At 43.9% G+C, this 20,469-nt stretch overlaps 1 protein-coding gene across 1 annotated transcript in view; it reads right to left on the bottom strand.

The window, feature by feature from the left end:
* Positions 1–20,469, bottom strand: part of ARHGAP26 (Rho GTPase activating protein 26) — a 409,256-nt gene that overhangs the window by 181,467 nt on the left and 207,320 nt on the right. The window contains exon 13 of the mRNA XM_014529049.1: positions 1,843–1,908. Within this exon, the coding sequence (XP_014384535.1) occupies positions 1,843–1,908 (66 nt within the window). The remainder of the gene's footprint in view (positions 1–1,842; positions 1,909–20,469) is intronic.

The following is a 20,469-nucleotide window of genomic DNA, read 5'->3' as shown; positions in this document are numbered from 1 at the left end:
GTCCCCACTGGGGGGCTTGGCCAGCCTGCAAACAACCATCAGCCCCTCACCCAGGCTGGCCAGGCACCCCAGTGGGACCCCTACCCTGAAGGGAGTGTGGCCAGCCTGAAAACAGCCATCAGCCCCTCACCCAGGCTGACCAGCCACCCTAGTGGGACCCCCACCCTGATCCAGGACACCCTTCAGGGCAAACCAGCCGGCCCCAACCCGTGCACCAGGCCTCTATCCTATATAATAAAAGGGTAATATGCAAATTGACCCTAACAGCAGAACAACTGGGAATGACTGGTCACTATGACACATACTGACCACCAGGGGGCAGATGCTCAATGCAGGAGCTGCCCCCTGGTGGTCAGTGCACTCCCACAGGGGGAGCTCTGCTCAGCCACAAGCCAGGCTGATGGCTGCCAGTACAGCAGTGGTGGCGGGAGCCTCTCCCGCCTCCTCAGCAGCACTAAGGATGTCTGACTGCAGCTTAGGTCTGCTCCCTGCTGGCAAGTGGACATCCCCCAAGGGCTCCCGGGCTTCCAGAGGGATGTCTGCCAGCTTAGGCCCGATCCCCCAGGGAGCGGGCCTAAGCCAGCAGGTGGACATCCCCCGAGGAGTCCCAGACTGTGAGAGGGCACAGGGCGGGCTGAGGGACCCCGCCCTCCCTGAGTGCATAAATTTTTGTGCACCGGGCCTCTAGTATTAAAATAACTAAGTTGGATAAAAGACTTTTTGACTGGATACATAGGAGTACAGGCTTTTAAGGTTAATTTTTTTTCTCTCCCTCTACTCAATGCTTTATAGCCTTTATGAAGATGCCTATATTTCTCAACTGGCAAGAATTATGGCTCCTGCTTTAAGTGGTAGAACTTCTTCCAAACAAATAAAAAGGGCTGGTGGGTTGAGAGGCTGTAGAAAAAATAAGATGCACAACTTTGACAATGGCTCATATCAAGCCTAGTGGGAAGACAGTTATCAGCTTTTGTAAGGGACTCAACAGACCAATGCACTCAAAGCTCCAAACTGTTAGAACCAAGGAATCACCTTTGTGGCCACCTCAGAAGAGGGGATGGAGACCATTGGGATGAAACAACTTCCCTGATCTCAAAACCCTGTTCCTCTGGACCCAGGAAAGGTCAATGTGTGATAGGCAGGGCTGACCACAGTGCCACTGCAGGAACCTAGGGGGCTGGACATTTCTTTCTGCCTGCATGGTCCCCAGCAACAAGCTACCCAGAGTAGGTTCTTAACCCGGGGTCCATGGACATTAAAAGGTCCACTACGGAATTCAGGGTGTCTATGAACTGAGGAACACAATTACAGCTTTATTTTCACTAACTTCTAACTGAAAATTAAGCATTTCCCTTCCATTACAATATAAGCAACAAATTACAGTAGATTTAGCAGTACCTGCAATTTGGTCAGAAGTCATAGATATTTTCATAACATATTACAATTGTTATAGACACCTTGAAATATTTCTGAATGGAGCAACTTGTCAACCCACCACTTTAACTTATTTACAGTGTTAACAAAGAAACACGTATTATTGCAGCGCAACACATACTATTAGTACTTTAATAATTGAACTTCAGTAGTTGGTTTCCTTTTAATACCAAGTATTTGATATGTATGCATTTAAAGCTTTCTCCAGATCAAAGACGTCAATGACACCAAATTGGTTGAGAGTCTCTGCTTCCGGGCAACACAACTCATAGAAACCCACTGGCCATGGGACTTGGGGGTTCATGAGTCACTTAAAATCGGAAATCAGCAGGTAGCAGGTCTCAGGTCTGACACCTCCCCAGATGTGTGACCTTCGCTGAGAACAATGCCATCTGCTGAACTACTTACCTCTGGTTTCCACAGCGTGGATGCATTTCTTGATTATGCTGAAGCCAATGCTGTCCAACTGTGCAGCTGAAAGAGGAAGAGAAGAGAGTTCAAGTTGCTGGCCATGCAAACCAACCTTGGGACAAGGCATGACCAACCCAAGACGACTAAGTCCCATGGTGTGGCCACATATCCTTTTAATTTTTCCCACAAAAGGCATGGGAATAATTTTTTTTAAAGCTGTTATTCACTGAGAGCATACCACATGCTGGGTACAGTTCTAAGTATTTTGTGTATATTATCTCATTTAATTTTCACAGTAACTCTGCAAGGTTATCTAGTATCATCAATGTATAGTTGAAGAAATTGTAGCATACAGTGATGAGCACTATACCAAAGGAATAACGAGGCATCCTTTAAATTGTTTGGTTAATATCAGGAGCTGGAGGACTGTTTGTTGGTCTCCTTCAAAAAGCATAAATGTTGGAGAAGTGATTGACATAGATTATTTCATTTTCTTCCCAGCAAGTCCTTTAGGCTGATCCTATCATTAGCCTCATATTACAGATGAAGAAACTGAGATTTGGCAAAAGCTAGGTATCTTGACCAAAGTTGCAGGTCTAATATGTGGGAGACTCACCCCAGAACCCGTATGACCAACTGCCTTAAATGTGACCCTGAGTTAAAGAGAGAAATAAACTGCTCAGGTTACTAGAAGGAGAAAAAAATGACCCAGAAGAAAATTAAAACAGCCGAGAACAGAGAAGCCACCTGAGGCAGAAGAACTAAGGCAATAATAAGTAGAGTCAGCCTCTGTGTGCTCTGTGTGGTAACTCAATAGGTGGTGACCGTGTTTTCCATCTGCTCCCAAACCCACTAATGTCACTCAGAAAACAGATGATCAACAGTTAGCAACGTTTTCCACAGCACAGAACTAATTCCCACCCTGACAACGAAGCTGGAAACCCACCAAAATTCATCCCCACACGCTGGTTACCCAGTAATAAGATGCGTGTGGTCATTTTTAAGAATGGGTTCATCTTTGACCTCCTTAGGATATCAGGACAAAACATTCTACAAATGAATGTTCAGAATAGAGAGGGAAATGGCAGAAGGTAGGAAGGTGAGTATTTATAAAAGATTCGTCATCATCCCAGGGCAAGAAATAAACTTGTACACTCTGAGCACTGAGAGAACTGGAACTCATCTTGGATCTAATCCAAATGGAATCTTTCTCCAATTCTTAATGTCTATGAGTAAACTTAGATCCAATGAAGATAAAAATCCTTTTAAAAAAAATCACTGAGAAGTCTCCAAATCAAACTAGAAAGGAATGCTAATTTCCCAAAACTTCTCTTCCCAAAGGGAAATAGCTCTTGTTCTTACATGTATGCTTGGGGCTTAGTGGTACTTATTATAGACACACTTGGTCTCTAGGATAGTAAGTATAGTACTAGAAAAGGAGGAAAAGAGTGCTTTTCTACCTGGAGACCAACTGGCATACAAAACCATTGCTCTTACATTCCCTTAAAGCTGTAAAAAGCCTACTAAGCCAATCCCTTGCTTTTTCTAGTATTAACCAAGTATTTACTTTGCAAATTGTGTTATATTGGGCTTTCTGACTGGAAGCTGGAAGCCAGATCAAAATTATTTTTCCAAGTGAAACTCAATTAACTCATGCCATGGACATTTCCTAAACTTAATAACAAATTATAATACACAGGCCAAATAATTATTGGAACCTTGGGGAAGATTTTTTAAAATAGCTTCATTGAAATATAATTCACATATCACAGAGTTCACCCACAATTCATTAATTTCTAGCATATTAATAAAGTTATCAATCACCACTATCTAATTCTATAACATTTTCTTTGCCCCCTACAAAAAACTCATACGCATTAGCAGTCACTCTCTATTTCCCTCTTATTCCTGCCCCTAGAAACCACTAATATATTTTCTGTCTCTAGATTTTCCTATTCTGTACATGTTATGTAACTGGAATCATACTATATGTGGCCTTCTGTGTCTAGCTTCTTTCATTTAGTATTATATTTTCAAGATTTGTCTCTGCTGTAACATCAATACTTCATTCTTTTAATGACGAAACTAGAGGCCTGATGCACGAAATTCGTGCAAGGGCCTTGGCCCCAGCCCCTACTGCCGGGGGCCTCTGCTGCCTCTGCCGCAACAACCACCCAACACCCTGGCCAGGGCCCTCTGCCGCTGTCTCCACACTGCTGTGGCTTTATCTGGAAGGAAGGACATCTGGAAGGACATCTGGTCTAATTAGCATATTACGCTTTTATTATTATAAATACTATTCTATTGTCTAGATAGACCACATTTCATGTATCCATTCATCAGCTGCTGCTTCCCCTTTGGGCTATTATGAATAAATGCTGCTAGGAACATCTGTGTACAAGTCTCTGTGTGGGCATACTTTCATTTCTCTTCAGTATACGCCTAGGAGTGAAATTGCTGGGTTGTACAGTGACTCTATGCTTAACTTTTTTGAGAAACTGCCAAACTGCTTTCTAAAGCACTGCACCATTTTACAATCCCACCGGCAATGAATGAGGGTTCCAATTTCTCCACTCCTTGCCAACATTTGTTATTGTCTTTTTTATTATAGCCATTCTAGTGGGTGTGAAGTGGTACCTCATTGTGGCTTTGACTTCATTTCCCTGATGACTAAGGATCCTGGGCATCCTTTCGGGTGCAGGGGAGGTTTTTCTTCCTTTTTTACAGTAGTTAGAACAGAGCCTACTAGAATGTATTTGTCAGAGGGGAAATTACTTTTTATACTTAAGGAGGTTTCCAAAATGTTCATAACTGACTCAACAGTCAGTTGAAGCCTTTCAGTTCTTCCTTTGAGAGGTTCTTAAGAGGATCCTTGCATAGGGATGAGAGTCATAGAAGCCTGGGAGAGAACTGTCATTTTGCATAGTGTTCTGTGAGCAGCTACGGCTGATTCCAAACTTGGATGTTTTAAGAGTAGGTTTGTGAACACAGCATCAATGAACTTCTGTTCAGAAAAATGATTATTTTGCTTCCTTACCCCATGAACACTGATAAAGTTTTGAAAATTAGAAATAACCTGGTAGCTGGCAGTGATGAGCCCAGTCACAAGAAGATACGTACTCAAAAAGCCATCAGCACGAGTAGCTGAAGAAATGACAGAGCTAGACAGAGCCTTACAGAGGCAAATTAGTCCCTGAGTCTTTTCATGTGGAACTGTAGGAAGCAAGATTCTTTCCTCGGTAAGTAACAGGTAATGGAAAAGAATACAATAGAACCTTCCAAGTACATTGCCAAAAAATTAAATTCCACTAACCTACATTAACTACAATTACTTCTTTTGGAAATCGGCAAAGCAAGGCCCCCCGAAATCTGAGTAAATGTTCATCCTTTGATTTTCCCAGCATCAGAAGTTCTCCAATTTGTTCTAAACCAGCAAACTCCTTCTTTAAATAAACTTACACAGATGTTAAACATAAAGGCCTTACACATTATGCAGGTAATGTAGTATTCATTGGTATATATTAGTATATATTAGTATTCAATGTATATATTGCTTACATATTGCAAAGTCAAACATTAAGAGCTCTGTTGGCCTATAATGTTGCATAGTGCTGATAATTATTGCAGTTATAAACAAATAAAAATGTATTAAAAAATGGAATGCATGTCAAACCACTGTGCCCAACAAGAAACTCATGAAGTACAACTTTGCCACCATCGCTCTAGCTCTCTAAGCTGGAACTGCTATAAGGTACATAACTGCCTGCGGCCCCACACTTCCCTGCATCTCTGTCTCTCCATCTGTGCCTATTACTCTCTCTCAGGTTTGACTTCTACTCTCATCAACCTCAGTTTCCTGCTGACGTCATGATTAGGTTACAAATGATTAACAACTGCTTTATTTAACGTGTCCTGAGTACCACTAATATGATAGGGACTACAGTGCATACATTAGCAGATCATTCGTCCTGATCTCTGCCTAGCAGGTTCCTAATCTAAGTTAATTGAGATCTCCTACTCTGAAAATCGAGTTCCCACTAAAAGGTTTAGGACAGGATCACCGCCAAACAGTTGCTAATGACAGAAAAAGTCTGAGCGGCCTGACAGATGGAAGCGGTTCTTCTTAATCCCCTCAAGCAGGTGATTCAGCTCTTTCACTGAGCCAAGGCTCAGGAAAGGTCAGGGATTTATTTGCAATTTCTGTATCCTTATAATCTCTAGAAATAATCTCTCATTAAATATCTACTAGGCTTGCATTATTCCCTTAATTTGACTTGCGATGAGTTGTTGCAGGAACTGTGACTCCTACGCCGGCCTGACATCCCCTGTCTTACGGTCAAGGCTTATCTTTCATCCTCAGCCTCAGAGTCAGCTCTGCCTAGGTTTACGCACAGGGCAGCCCAAACAGCTGCCATATAATGACTATTCAGAGAGCTTGCACCAAATACCCAGGTTGACCCGCCAAGTTAGAAACGTGTCATCCTCTTAATTTTCATTTCAACTTTTGAAGCCTTGTTTCTTTGTATCCTTTTAAAGAAAGGAAAGGGCCCAGGTCACACAAACCTATTTTCCAAAGTTCTATGGAGAACATGAGAATACTGGAGAGGTGGGCTGACCTCAGTCAACAAGTGGCAGGAGGATGCCGGCCAGACTACTGGGGTTTGTGCTATATGTCTAGGGCAGTGGTTCTCAACCTTCTGGCCCTTTAAATACAGTTCCTCATGTTGTGACCCAATAAATTTATTATTTTCATTGCTACTTCATAACTGTAATGTTGCTACTGTTATGAATCGTAATGTAAATATCTGATATGCAGGATGGTCTTAGGCGACCCCTGTGAAAGGGTCGTTCGACCGCCAAAGGGGTCGCGACCCACAGGTTGAGAACCGCTGGTCTAGGGCAGTGGTCGGCAAACTGCGGCCCCTTAAGTGTGGCTCTTCCACAAAATACCACATGTGGGCGCGCACATACAGTGCGATTGAAACTTCGTGGCCACACTCAAGGGGCCAAAGAGCCGCATGTGGCTCACGAGCCGCAGTTTGCCGACCACTGGTCTAGGGTAAGAACTCTGAGACTAGAGAGACAGGTTAAATCCAGAAAATGACTATTTTGCTGTTTACAAAAACTCAAATTATTTTCTTATCTAAAGGAAGGAGGCTGATGGGCCAGGTAGAGATGGCTTTTAGCATAAACACCACTGCCATGTTCTGCAGCTTCTAGTACCTCATGGTACCTCACTTGAGACACTTTTCCTGGTTCTTTACACCTTTAAAAAAATGAGGTGTGGCCCTGGCTGGTGTCTCAGTAGTTAGAGCATTGGCCCAAGCACCAGAGTGTCTTGGGTTCAATTCCCAGTTAAGGGCACGTACCTGGGTGGCAGGTTCCATCCCCAGCCCCGGTCTAGGTGCCCTCGTGCAGGAGGCAACCAATCAATGTGTCTCTCTCACATTGATTCTCTCTCTCTCTCCCCCATCACTTTCTCCTCCTCTTCCACTTCCCCCACCCCATCTCTCTCTCCCCTCCCTCCCCTTCCACTCTCTCTAGAAATGAATGGAAAAAATGTCCTCAGGTGAGGATTAAAAAACAACAACAACAAAGAAATGTGTAGGTGATGGTAGAGGGTGAGAACTACAATAAAACCGTGAGCATAACCCTTAGCACCCCCGTCTTTGTTACCTCTCATATCCAATGACCACCAAGACCCTCAATTTTACCTCTGGGTGTCTCTCAATTTTGTCTAGTTCTTTCCATCTTCACCACCACCACTCCAGTCCTGGCTTCCATCATCTGTTACCAGGATGGCTTCAATGACCTCCTGACTGGTTTTTTTACATCTTTTCTGGCTTCCTCCCATCTGTCCTCCACATTATAGCCCCCGTGATCTTGACACAATCAGACCATGGCACTTCCCTGTTTAAAATCTCTCTATGGCACCCCACTGCTCTTGGGAGGATAACCCAAATCCTTAACATGACCCTCAGGACCCTTGTAGTCTAGCCCCAGTCTGCCTCTCCAGCCTTGTCTGATGCCTCTCCCCTAGATCTCAGCATCCCAACCTCACTGACTTTCGTCCAGAGAATCCAACTGGCCACACTTTCTCCCCAGCACAAGCTCTGAATTTCACCTGGAAGCCCCTTGACCCAAGTAACTCTGAATCCTCAGGTGTCCCCTAAGTATCAATTCCTCAAAAAAAGCCTTCCTGACCTTTCTATCTAGGTTAATGCCCCATCACACACTAGGATACAGCACCATCAACCTGTCCATCAAAGTATACAGCACAATTGCAAGCTTACATTGGATTGTATAATCCTACAAAAAAAAGTCTACCAAACAAGGTATGCATCCATGAAGGCAATGGTCCGTGTACATCTTTATTTTATTCGGTGTTATATCTCTGTCTTTCACGGTTTACTACATTGTTGGACAGGAAGAAGAAGCATCCCATTTTTCATTTTGTGTAATTTTTCATTCTGGGTGCATGGACAGGCAAATGGTGACTGACCGTGGGGAGAGATGCTGAGGGGCAGTGTGGTGTAGTAAAAAACGACCTTTCAGATTCCAACTGATATCAACCCTCTGAGAGGAGGTGAGTTATTGAAGTTTCTGACACTCAGCTTTTTCATCTTTTGTGTGGAAGCTATGGTTAAATAATGAAATGAATGCCCTGATCTAACCATTTCCTTCCTTCCTTCCTTCCTTCCTTCCTTCCTTCCTTCCTTCCTTCCTTCCTTCCTTCCTTCCTGTATCAATAAAAAGAGATACTACCACCAAGCAATACAGCCCCAAAAATGAGTTCAAGAGAAAGGAAAAGCAAAAGCTGTGCAAGCCAAGACATGAGACAGAAGAGACAAAACCAAGTTTAGGTTTTCCTGGAACTTTTAGAAATCCTCTGCTTGTTCATCAAGGCATTATCATCACCGAGTTGTATGTGGTGGCATGAACCTTAGGCTGGCGAGGGGTAGGGGTGGGGGTTCCTCCTCGTCACAGTAACAGGTTCATCTAAATAGTTGGATGGCCCTAAAGGTTGAGGAAAGCCCTAGAAAACAAGGGCATTCTCCCCTAGAGCTTAGTCTACCCAACAGATCTCTCCTCAGGTCCAGGAGCCCCTTTTCTGAAAACCGCTGACCTACTGTTGCCCTACCCCAACCCTCAGTACTCAGAACACCAAGAAATTAGGCAAGAAGTAGCCAAATCTAGTTTGAACAGAAGGGGGCTTTCCATACCATAGGCTGCCTGATGGACACATGGTCTGTGGACACACCCCAAGGTTACAGGCCCCACCCCCGGGAATTCTAACAGACCTTCAGGAGACAAATCCTTTGCAAAGCAGCGATGCTCATCGACTGAATTAGTCTCAACACCCAGTAGAATGGATTACCACTTTTCTGAAGCTGGTATTCAACAGGTTTTTCCCAGCCTGAAATTTTCCCCCAGAAAACTTATTCAATTTTTCTTTGAGTAAAAAAAAAATTTATTTTTAAATTTTTTATGGGAGAAATGGAATTTGCTGGAAGTGCTGCATATTTGCATAAAAACATGAGAACTGAGAGGTAAAGGTAGTTGCTGCCCTATAGTTAACAGGATGGATATGGGAGTGTCTAGAGCAGGGGTGGGCAAACTTTTTGACTCGAGGGCCACAATGGGTTCTTAAACTGGACCGGAGGGCCGGAACAAAAGCATGGATGGAGTGTTTGTGAAATCTTTTCGAGTTTTGGCTTTGCTGCCGTTTTGATGGTTTTTTCTATCCCTTGGCAGGCCTGTGCCTTTCTACATAGCCCAGTCCCACCGTCTCCTTAGTCCTGTTTTTATTAGCAGTAAAGATGCCTTAACTAGTGATGCATCTATAAGGAACTCACATCCCATCTCTGGGCCTTAGCTTTCTCTCTGTGCCCTGAGAGAGTTGTGTGGCCCTGCTATTAGTGGTCTAGTTACAGGGGTGGGCAAACTTTTTGACTCGAGGGCCACAATGGGTTCTTAAACTGGACCGGACCGCCGGAACAAAAGCATGGATGGAGTGTTTGTGTGAACTAATATAAATTCAAAGTAAACATCATTACATAAAAGGGTATGGTCTTTTTTTTTTTTAGTTTTATTCATTTCCAACAGGCCGGATCCGGCCCGCGGGCCGTAGTTTGCCCACGGCTGGTCTAGAGTTACTGCGAGCAGGCCACCATTATATGGACGTTTTATGGACAGCTCCAGGGGCATGTTCTCACCACATAAATTTGCTCAATTTCCCAACGTGATTTGCTCTTTAGAGTCTGGCCTACCTTGCTCCTTCTGAATTTAATCAATTTCAGTGCCATTAAAAGCCATGAAGAAAAACACCCACATGGAAATAAATATGAAATCCACCTGGAGAACAGATTTCCAATTGGCTCACACACTCAGAGTGCACATTCTCAATTATGTGGAACCCCAGAGTTGCTAGGACTCCCTGACCAGGGCCCCTAGGAAACGGTACTGAGCCTTCAGAAATTTCCAGTGGGGCCCAGGAAAGTTGGCCGATTGGTTCTGCATTGTCCTGGTGTAAATTCTCTACTTTGGGGATTCCCCATAGCTGATTTTTAATCCTGGATCAGCTCCCCAAGACCCTGTGCTCCATCCAACTCCAATGCCTATATACTGTGCTCTCAGACCAGTATGTATTTGGGGGATATGGACTCACGTTACTATTAACTGAAATCACACAGACACAAATGATATGTCTTGGAAAGAGAACAATAAGCTTTAAAAACAGGCAGGATCAGATAGAATCCTGTCTCTGCTACTCTCGGACTGGGTGTGATCTTAGGCAAGGTGCTTCACCTCCCAGAGACTCCCTTCCTCACCTGTATAGTGGGGATAACACATCTAGGCGTTGCAAGGATCAAATGAAATATACAGCAACTGTGACTTATTTTGTATTTAATAAATGGCCATTGCCAGTATTACCAATATGTTATTACTTCCTAATACTTGAGTCGAACAGTCCAGTTGATAAAATACTTGTCATACTCAAATCCATGTTATCCTTACAATAATCCCAGGGGGTAAATATTGTTACCATTCTTACTAATAACTTCTTGCTGTGTTTCTACACTAATAAGTATAATGAAGGATAATACATTACCATTTATAGAATAAATTATAGCTTATTTGATTTTCCCAATATATCTGTTAGGTTTGGATAATGAGAAAAGCCAGGCCCATGATGTTAAGTGGTAACAACAATGATAACTCACTAAGCAGACTGTGCTGCTCTGGGCTAAGCACTTAAACGCATCCTACCCTTCTCCCCCTCCCTATTTTGTAGGCAGGAAACCTCACCTCCAACACGGGTAAGGAACTTCTGCAAGATGATGGCATTAGAGAGTGGTGGAACCAGGATTCTAGCTCCTGCTCACTTCTTAGCTCATCCTCTTCTACTTCCTTACTCTTCTGCCAAAATTCAGATGGCTGCTCAGTAAAGGACAGGGGCTGGGGATCACATTTTCTAGATTCTGCACTTTCTACTCCAGTAGCAGTCCTCAAATCCAGCAGACCAGAGAAGGAGGGGGCATGCTTATTGCACATCACATTCTGGGTGTCCTCCCAGGTGTTATGCTTCAGTAAGTGTGAGAATCACACTTCAGGTAGCACTGTACTATATACAAAGCAAGTAAAATGTTATCACTGAAGATGAATGGTAATGACTGGTGACTATTAATCAGTTGCTAATATCTATATCACATTCTCCATCTAATAACAATTCAACCAGTGCTATTATCTCATTACGTAATGTCGGCTTGTACCACTGGTAGTATATCAAATGGTTCCAAGTGGTTCACAAAGAAATATTTATAATAGTTGTACACTTACTTTAATGAATATTGGAAACTTACTGGATTATCACACATAGCATGATATATTTCTTTTAAAATAAATTTAGGCTTAAAAAGGGTGAATTGATATAAAGAAAAATAGTAAATCAATAATAATACAGGTGGTATATGTAAAAAATTCATAAAGATGATACATAAATAAAACATTTGGGAGCTCCTGTCCTAACTTGTTCCAGACCAGGCACTACATTCAACCTGGATGAGAAGATAAGGTACGAGGGTACTACTAGCAAGCTGTCCTATTTCAATGCAGACACCCTTAACTCCCTGCTTTCTCAACATACCGCATCCAATCCACTAGCCAGTCCCATCAGTAATAACTTAAAAACACATCTAGAATCCAACTACTTCTCACCACCTCCATTGCTGATACCTTGATCCAAGCCACCATCACCTTTTGTTTGGACTGTTACAATAAATAGCCTCTCAACTGTTTTGACTTTTGCCCCCAACAGTTTATTCTCTACCAGCAGCCAGAGTCATCTTTTAAAAATATACATTGGCTCATGTCACTTGCCTGATCACAACTCTCTAGGGACTTCTCATGACATTCAGAACACAATCTTACCCTTGACCATGGCCTCACAGGGTCTAGTCCTAGCCTACCTGACCACTATCCCTCTGGCTTCCTCCAATCCAGTCATAATGGTCCTCTCTGATATTTCTATAACACAGCTAGTTCATTCCCTCCACCTCAGGGCCTTTGCACATGCTGGTCCCTGTACTAGTAATGCTCATCTGCCAGCTCCTGACATGCCTCCCTCCCCCTCCCTTTGTTCAGATTTCTCCTCAAATGTCACCTCTTCAGGGAGGTCTTCTCTGCTCCAGCTAGTCCTTCCCTCTCACTCTCTATCCCTTTGCTCTTCATTCTTCATTGCACTTTTCTCCACCTGAAAGTATAACCTTTGTTTACATGCTTACTGCTTGTTGTCAGTTTTTCTCAATAGTATAACTCCATGACAGCAGGGACTTTATTTGCCTTGTTCATTACTGTAGTTTCAATAAATATTTCCTGAATGAAGGAACAAATACAATCTACATTTTCACCAGCTGAGACACAAGAAACCAATAGGTAAAGAAGTCCCCACACTCCAGGAGCCTTGGATGGGGAGCAGCTGGCTGCACAGGGCCCTGCGGTGAGAAGCACAAGACAAACAGGACTGGCAGGGATCTCATTCATCCCCGGGCCTCTAAGCATGAACACTGCCAATCAAATTTTCTTCCCTAGCCTACCACATACACAGGCACCTAGCTTCTTTTTCCACAGACACACACAGAGAAAAATAAGCCGAGAGGGACACAGAGTAGACAAAGTAAAATAGGTAGCAGGAAAGGAGATGAAATCCCTGCTGGGCCTGGAACAAACCTGCCAGCTCTCAGCCTGAGTCAAGGGAGGCTCTAGGACAGCTGTAAAGTGTTACGGTTCTTGGCAATATGCAGGCAGCCAGAGTGGCAGTGTCTGGGTTCTTGCGCAGTACAGGCTGAGGGCTGCAGGTCAGCTTGCAGGGTATGGAGTGGGTCCTTGTGGGCTTTTACACCTGCAGCCTCCCAGTTCACCTTAAAATTCTGAATCAGGACAGCCGGGAAAGAGCAATAATGCCCACCACGGTAATGCCGAAGAGCTTCATCAGGACCATTTGTCTCCCGAACTGGGATCTGGACATCACGAGAATAAATTACAGTCCAGTGGCCTCAATTCCTTTCTGCCTTGAGGCCTGGGTAACTGTGCTCTGATTTCTCAACCAAAAAGAGAACTCCAGCTTTCTGAGAGTGGAAGAGTGTCAAGCTGAGAACCAATCGCCTCTGACCATCTAGGTCTCTTTCCTGCCTTCACCTCCCTGTCCTCTCACCTGACCTAGGAATGGTCTAGATATTTTTTTGGTCACAACAAACACTGAGGCAGCAAAGGGCAGGGAAAGAGAGGACATTCAAGATCAGAGGCCTAACATTGGCACCTGGAGTCCCCATTGAGTGGCTGTGTGACACAGGCATCCTTCGCCTCTGAGCTCTACAACCCTTCTCCTCGTGGATAAGATCAGGCCTTGTGAGAATCCAATAAGGAGATGTCTGTGAAGGCACTCCAAGGAACTCTACAGAGACTGCCCCGTGTCATGATTCTATATAAATAGCCTCTGGTTTTGGACAATGTCATTGACAATAATAACAGTAGAGGACAACATTTAACGATTGCCTAGAATACCAGACCCCTGAACTAAAGATTCCCTTCCTAATCCCATTTAATCCTCTCAATAAACCAATGACACAGGTGCTAAAGCTATCCTCATCTTACAGATAAACTGAGGCCTGGCGAAATTAAGTTCCCAAGGCCACACACTCAGTAAGCTGTGAGCCTGGGAACCCACCCCTGGTGTGTAATAACAAACACCACTCAACACTGTCCGCACTGTGGGCAGCAGCACGGGTCCACCTCTGCTGAATCTGCATGCAGAATGTGAACACACTGATTAGGGTGGGAAGGCATGATCTTAAGTAACCACACACTTGCACTCAGAATGAAGCCCATTTTTTTCATCTGTAAATGGGTCAACAATGCTACCTACCTTATAAGGATCAAATGACATAATGTATGTCAAATGCTGAGCACATTGCCCAGTACATAGTCTGTGCTCAATAGATATTAATGCAGAGCCTGCCCCTGGTGGCATTGGGGGAAATCTTTCTGTCTCTGCCTCGAGAACCTTTGCACTGAGCTTTAGGAGTTAAAGATGCAGCCAGGGACCTGCTCACTGTTGCTTGGCTGAAGCCCAGACTGGGGTTGCCAAGGGGCGGCTCACACCTGCCAGGCTGTCGGGACAGAGCCCACACTGCCAAGGGAAAGGGGAATATTAGGCCACAGCACAGTCACACATTGGCTGCATCTGTCAGTCTAAAGTTGGCTCAGAGAGAGGATGGATTTGTGAAGTGTCATTTAGAACAAGCAGCAAAGCTTCTGATTGTCCAAGCGAGTCCAAAGAGCACCACTGCCAGTCATATTATTGGGGCTGGAAACCCCAATAATAAAATCTCTGAGAAAACAACCTGCTCCATCATCTTCCTCTCTCGCTAGCCTCAACCCCTCGGTCGGGGCTGTTCTCGAGTTGGGTATTACTGTTCAACTAAATGTAATTTGAGCTCAATGTGAGCCACAGAAACTGTGTTGCACACACAAGTCACAATGAAAAGCGAGGTGCAGAAAGTCAGCACTTAGGTCTCACCTGACGATGGATGGCTCAGGCGGTGCAAGTGGTGGCCACAGGAGCCTGCCATGCAACAGAGGGAGGGGAAAGGAGAAAGGAAAGGGCCAAGGGGGGAGCGGGACAACTGGGAGGGAGTGCAAGCAGGGCAGGGAGTAAGCGCCTGTCTTCTCTCAGCCCAGGCCTGGCGGCCAGGATGGAAAGCTGGAGGGGAAGGTGCCCTCAGCTGACTGCCTCGTGGGCCAGCGCACAGGAGGCCAGGTCGCCATGCCCATCATGCCATCCATCCTTCTCAGGTTTAAAAGGGGAAATGTTCTATTTATAAGCCACCGGCCAGTGGAGACCTGGCAGCCGAGGGATGGCTCTGATCCCACAGGCGTCCTGGTTACCAGTGACTGCCTCCTCCTGCCTCTCAGCTGTGGACGTTCTAATAGCAAAAGGCCGAAGGTTGACTGGAAGCGAAAGGAAAAAGAAAATCCTCTTTTTTGGTCCTCTGCTGCTTTCATGAGACTGTTGGGCTTTTAGAACCTTTGAAAGGACACAGTGACCCATGCAATTCCATCGTGCCTTTCCCTGCAATCTCCAAGATGGATTATCTTTTTCTGTTTTACAGATCAAGGGAAGCTGAGGCACAGAGATGAAGAGAATGTACACATCAGAGGCGGGGCAGCGAGCGCACAGAGCTCCCTGTCTCCTCTCCTGGTCCTCCATCTCGTGCGCATCCTCATGAAACCAGAAAACCTTGATAGAACACCGTTGGGAGTTTGATCTGACTGAGGGCCAAAAGAGTGGTGAGCACACGTAACAGAAACAACATGTAAAGCCGCTTTGGTTGAGCTGCCGAATGCCTGCGGGAGGGCAGAGGGCCATGTCACGGTTCTGCACCAGGAAGCTGTAAAGTCACTGAAACATGTGACTTTCCCAGGGTCGGGCCTGGTGTGTGAGGAGCCACTGATGGTTCAAATGACGAGGCTCACTGGGTGGAATATGGGGTGGCCCCTCAACCGCAAAGAGCCGGGTGGGTTAGGTGTTGGAGGCTGATGACAAAACTCCTTCCAGCTCCTGTGGGTTGGCTACATGATGACAGGATGGTAGAACAGAGCCAAGATCTCACGCATATTGAGAAAGGGAAGGAGACGGGGTGACTTGGGCCATCAGGCAGACTCTGGTTTGACCATCAGCCCCACTGCTTCTCAACTGTGCTACCTGAAACTCTAAGCCTGTTTGCGCAATTGTAAACTCAGCTGTGAACAGCATTTCTGCAAATAGCAACCATTCACATACCACTTTCATGCTTCCTGCCATAACTTCCTGCCATCGTAGAATAATTTTTAAAAATGTATTCTTGTATTAAGCTAAGGTTTAAAAAAACTATAGTCTGCGGGCCAAATTCACCATTGCCTGGCTTGTAAATAAAGTTTTACTAATAAACACCACACTCATTTGTTGCCATGTTGTCTATGCCTGCTTTCATGCTACAACAGTAGAGTTCAAAATCACTGCTCTTAACTGAAAAAGCTGACCCCTGTGCTAAACAATAACTGCCAATCAGTGAGCTTTCTCTTGTCATGTGAGAGACTAACTGGCATGGCCAGACAATGAGAAGGGCAAGAACCAATAGGAACTAGGCACTTACCAGCTAACATGTCAGATACTGTGCTGAACTTTAATCCACACAACATTTTACAGAAAAGGAAATGGAAGCATAGGGAGGTCCACTCTGATCTAGGCTTCCACAGCCAGTGTGTCAGCACGCTAATCCACACCATGTACACAGGACCCTTCGTAGAAACAGCTCTCTCCCATCCACATGGCAGGACCCACCCACAGGAAATTATCTGTGATACGTAAAAATGAGCAACAAGGATGCTCAGGCTGCTGTTACTCATGATGTCAAAAGCCTGGAAAGGACATTCAAGTCCAATGATAGCAACTGGTTCAACAAACTGGGATATAATTCTATAACAGAATAATAAACAACCATTACAAATGGTATTTATAAATAATTTTTCAGACATGACAAGATGCCTGGAAACAAGTATATTCAGTATAATGCCAATTAAGTCAAAATACATATTGACATTGACAAAATACATATAAGACATAAAAAAAGGCAAGAAGGAAGCATTTCTGGGGGTGGTATTATAGATGATTTTCATTGGTTTTTTTTTAGAATCACTGCTATATTTCCTTCATATTCTACAATGACTTCGTATTTTATTTTCATAGGAAGTGAAAATACATGTTTTTCAACTTGCTTAGAAGTGAAGTTTAGAGTCAATGTCTACATCCTATGTGACTAAACCCTAACTCCAACTTGTCATTCTTTCTCCAGTCACTGCTCTTCCACCACATCCCAGTATGAATGACAACTTGACAAAGTACAGTGGGTTCTTGAGCATTGTACAAATACAAAGGATTCTTGTGAGAGTGCTAGATTAAAAACATACTGGGAATAAAGGGACTACGACTTGGAAGCACAGAGGAAATGTTATATTTCCTTTTTCTGGGAGGCGGGCAGCTGGGAAGTTTCCATTTTTTAAGTCTCTCTAGCCTAGCTGGAAGCCTATCTCAAACCAATCAGCTGTGGGCATTTTGTCTGCACACTGGTTACATCCGTAGACATCAGAATGTCACCCACACCTACACATTTGTCTCTTGTCTCCCAGTGGTCTGAGCCTCAACAGCAGAGGATACACTCCTTAAAGAAAGAGATGCACATTCTACTTGTGAATGCCCTTTACCCCTCAGTGCTCAGGTCTCCTAGGACCACAGGCCCTTTAAGAGCTCTGATAGGTTTTGATCAAATGAAGAGCTACAGGAAACCTGAACTCCTGCAGTTAAATCTAGTAAAGCTTCAGGGAGGATCAACCAGGAAAATGTAAAACAAGAGCGGGAAGCAGAGTAAGCCACTGCGATGTCCTCTTGGAAAGCCAGACAGTCAGGGTCGAGCTGGGTCCTGAGGTACATGAGATGGCATGGCCCTTTGAATGTAATCCGATTAACCTCGGGAATTCAAGTTAACACGCACATTAAGAGAAGTGGCACTATGAAATCAAGATTAGGAGACGAAGCCCACTCTGTCTCCGTCAGCCTTCAGCCTTCAAACAGCTGGAGGAACAACAGGACGGCAGCACTTCTGTAAACAAGCTAATCTTTTTAAAGCTAACAGGCAGTGACATTCTCATTTAAAATGTCAAACTTGGAAAAGACCAACTCACACTAGAAAAGCCTATCTTTCCCTTGCTCTTGCCCTGCACAAGTTCTTGGCTTTCTAATTGTTCCTCAGGTGGGACCACAGGACAACAGCCGCCTGGGCTGAGGACAGGCCATTTCCTGGCTTTTCTTCCTGCTTCTGACCTGAGCTCAATTCAAAGGAGAATAAACCAATTCTCATAACTGTAGCCAAAGGCAGGGCAAGCAACAGGACATGTAGACTCAGCAGATACACATGAAGATGGCAAAGGCGGCCACAGGGGTGGGGCAGGAGGAGGGGTTCTTGCCTAATGCAGAGTCCCATTGTTTGTAATAAGAAAGGGGGCAAATCAGTGCCAGGTATCAGCTGTCCAGATTATTGACACTGTAAGATCACTCCCTCAGTAAAGGAGCCTAGGGAGCAATAAACCCTACTTCCTCTCTATTACCCTTATGCCCATCTTTTCCCTTCCCTTCTCTACCAGGTCAGAATGTGGCCAAGAGAGAAAGCTCAGTGTCATTGGTGTATATTCCTGATACTCTAGGAACAAACCCAGGAAAGGATCCCTGATGTCTGCAGGATCTACGGGGTGAAAGGTCCTTAAGATTGGCAAAAATAGCAGAGTGGTTTCTGAATTTAGTATTTAGAGATTAACCAAACCAAAAATGCACAAGATCTGTAGGCAGAGAACTAAAACTCTAATAAATGACAAAGGTAGCCTAAATAAATGGAAAGCATTCTAAGCTCTTAGAGGAGATAAGTTAATATGAAAGTGTCGATATCCCCAAATTAAACAATACCGTTCAATGCAATTCCAATGAAAATTTTAAGTTTCTGAGGAACTTATCACATATATACCAGAATTTATATAGAAGGATAAAGTTCCACAAGTAGCTGAGACAACCCTTAAATGGAGAGTAAAGACAGGAGACTTAAACTACCAGATATGAAGACCAGCCCCAGAGCCATCATATTAAAACCAGAGAGGTCTGAGCACAAGAACAAATAAACCAAGGAGATAAAGATCTGAGAGACAGAGCTCAGATACGCAAACCTAATGTACAAGAAAGCTGGCACCAGAGGTCAAAGGGGGAAAGAATGGAGTTTCGTAGATGTTGGTAAAAAAACTGACTCCTCATATGGACAAAACAAAGCTGGATCTTCATGAAACATCATATATAACGATAGATATCAGATTAGAAGTCCAAATGTGAAAGATAAAAATCATGAAGCCAATAAAAGAAAATGTAGGAGCACATCTTGGTGACATGGGTCAGAAAGGCCTTCTTTAAAACATAACTTGAAAATCATAAACCAGAATGCAAAAAAAAAGAAGATGAATTTGAATATTAAAAGAGTAAGGCTTTATACTCAAGGGAGGATATCACATATAATATTAACAGATGGATGACAAGATAGGAAGAAATATTTAAAATGTCTACACCTAACAAGGGATTGATATCTAGAATACAGAAAGAACTTCACAAATCAACAAGAAAAATTGGTACCTGCCATGTAAAATGGGCAAAGAACATAACTAGGCAAAAAAAGAAAAAAGAAGAGGAAACCCAGTAAACAGGCAAATAAAGGGATGCTCAAGCTCATTAATTATCAGAGAAATGAGCTAAATAAACTAAAAAAACAATGAGCTATCATTGACAAAAAATTAGGTAGCTGAATAATGGCAAGAGCTGGCATGAATAGAGAAATCCTCAAGGAGTGTTGGTGGGACTGTGGAGCAACTGTTCTGGAGAAGGACATGAGAGTCCTCCCTAAAATTCTGTCTATGCACTCCCTTTAACAGACCAGAAATTCTCCCCATGCATATAACCCAAAGAAATGCCACACAGGGGACAGGTAAGAGATGTTGGTGTCGTTAGCAGTGATGAGTTGGAGGCATGAGGAGGTGGAGGGCATCTCTACAGAAACAGATGGACAGTGTCCTACACCATGGAGTGTGCAGCAGACAGAAGCCGGGCTCTAGAAGCAGACAGAGGACTATGGATGGCTCCTAAGACCATGCTGAGGGAGCAAAGTAAACTGAGCAAGACATATAGCCATTTGTGTCACTTAAAAACACAGGTAGATAAAACATATACACATTGTTGGAGAATACAGATTAAAAGAACACATTAGAATGGTGGCCTATAGGAGAGAAAAGGAATAGGAATTGAGAAAAGAATGAAAATGAGTGGAGGGCCCTGTGATGATAATGTGCCACCAATGGAGGAGTATGTTTAATTCAATCTCTCTATATCTAAGATCCAAATAGAGAATAAAAAGGAGAGGATAAAGACTCTGCACCTATATTTATCTGCTGCCATCCGCTCCCTGGCAACTGGGCTATTTGGAAAATACCAGCAGTTGACCG

The sequence above is a fragment of the Myotis brandtii genome, unplaced genomic scaffold (genome assembly GCF_000412655.1).
Source record: "Myotis brandtii unplaced genomic scaffold, ASM41265v1 scaffold668, whole genome shotgun sequence".
NCBI classification, from domain to species: domain Eukaryota; kingdom Metazoa; phylum Chordata; class Mammalia; order Chiroptera; family Vespertilionidae; genus Myotis; species Myotis brandtii.
Note: the sequence above shows the minus strand (reverse complement) of the source record. Positions and strands in the feature narration are given on the sequence as shown.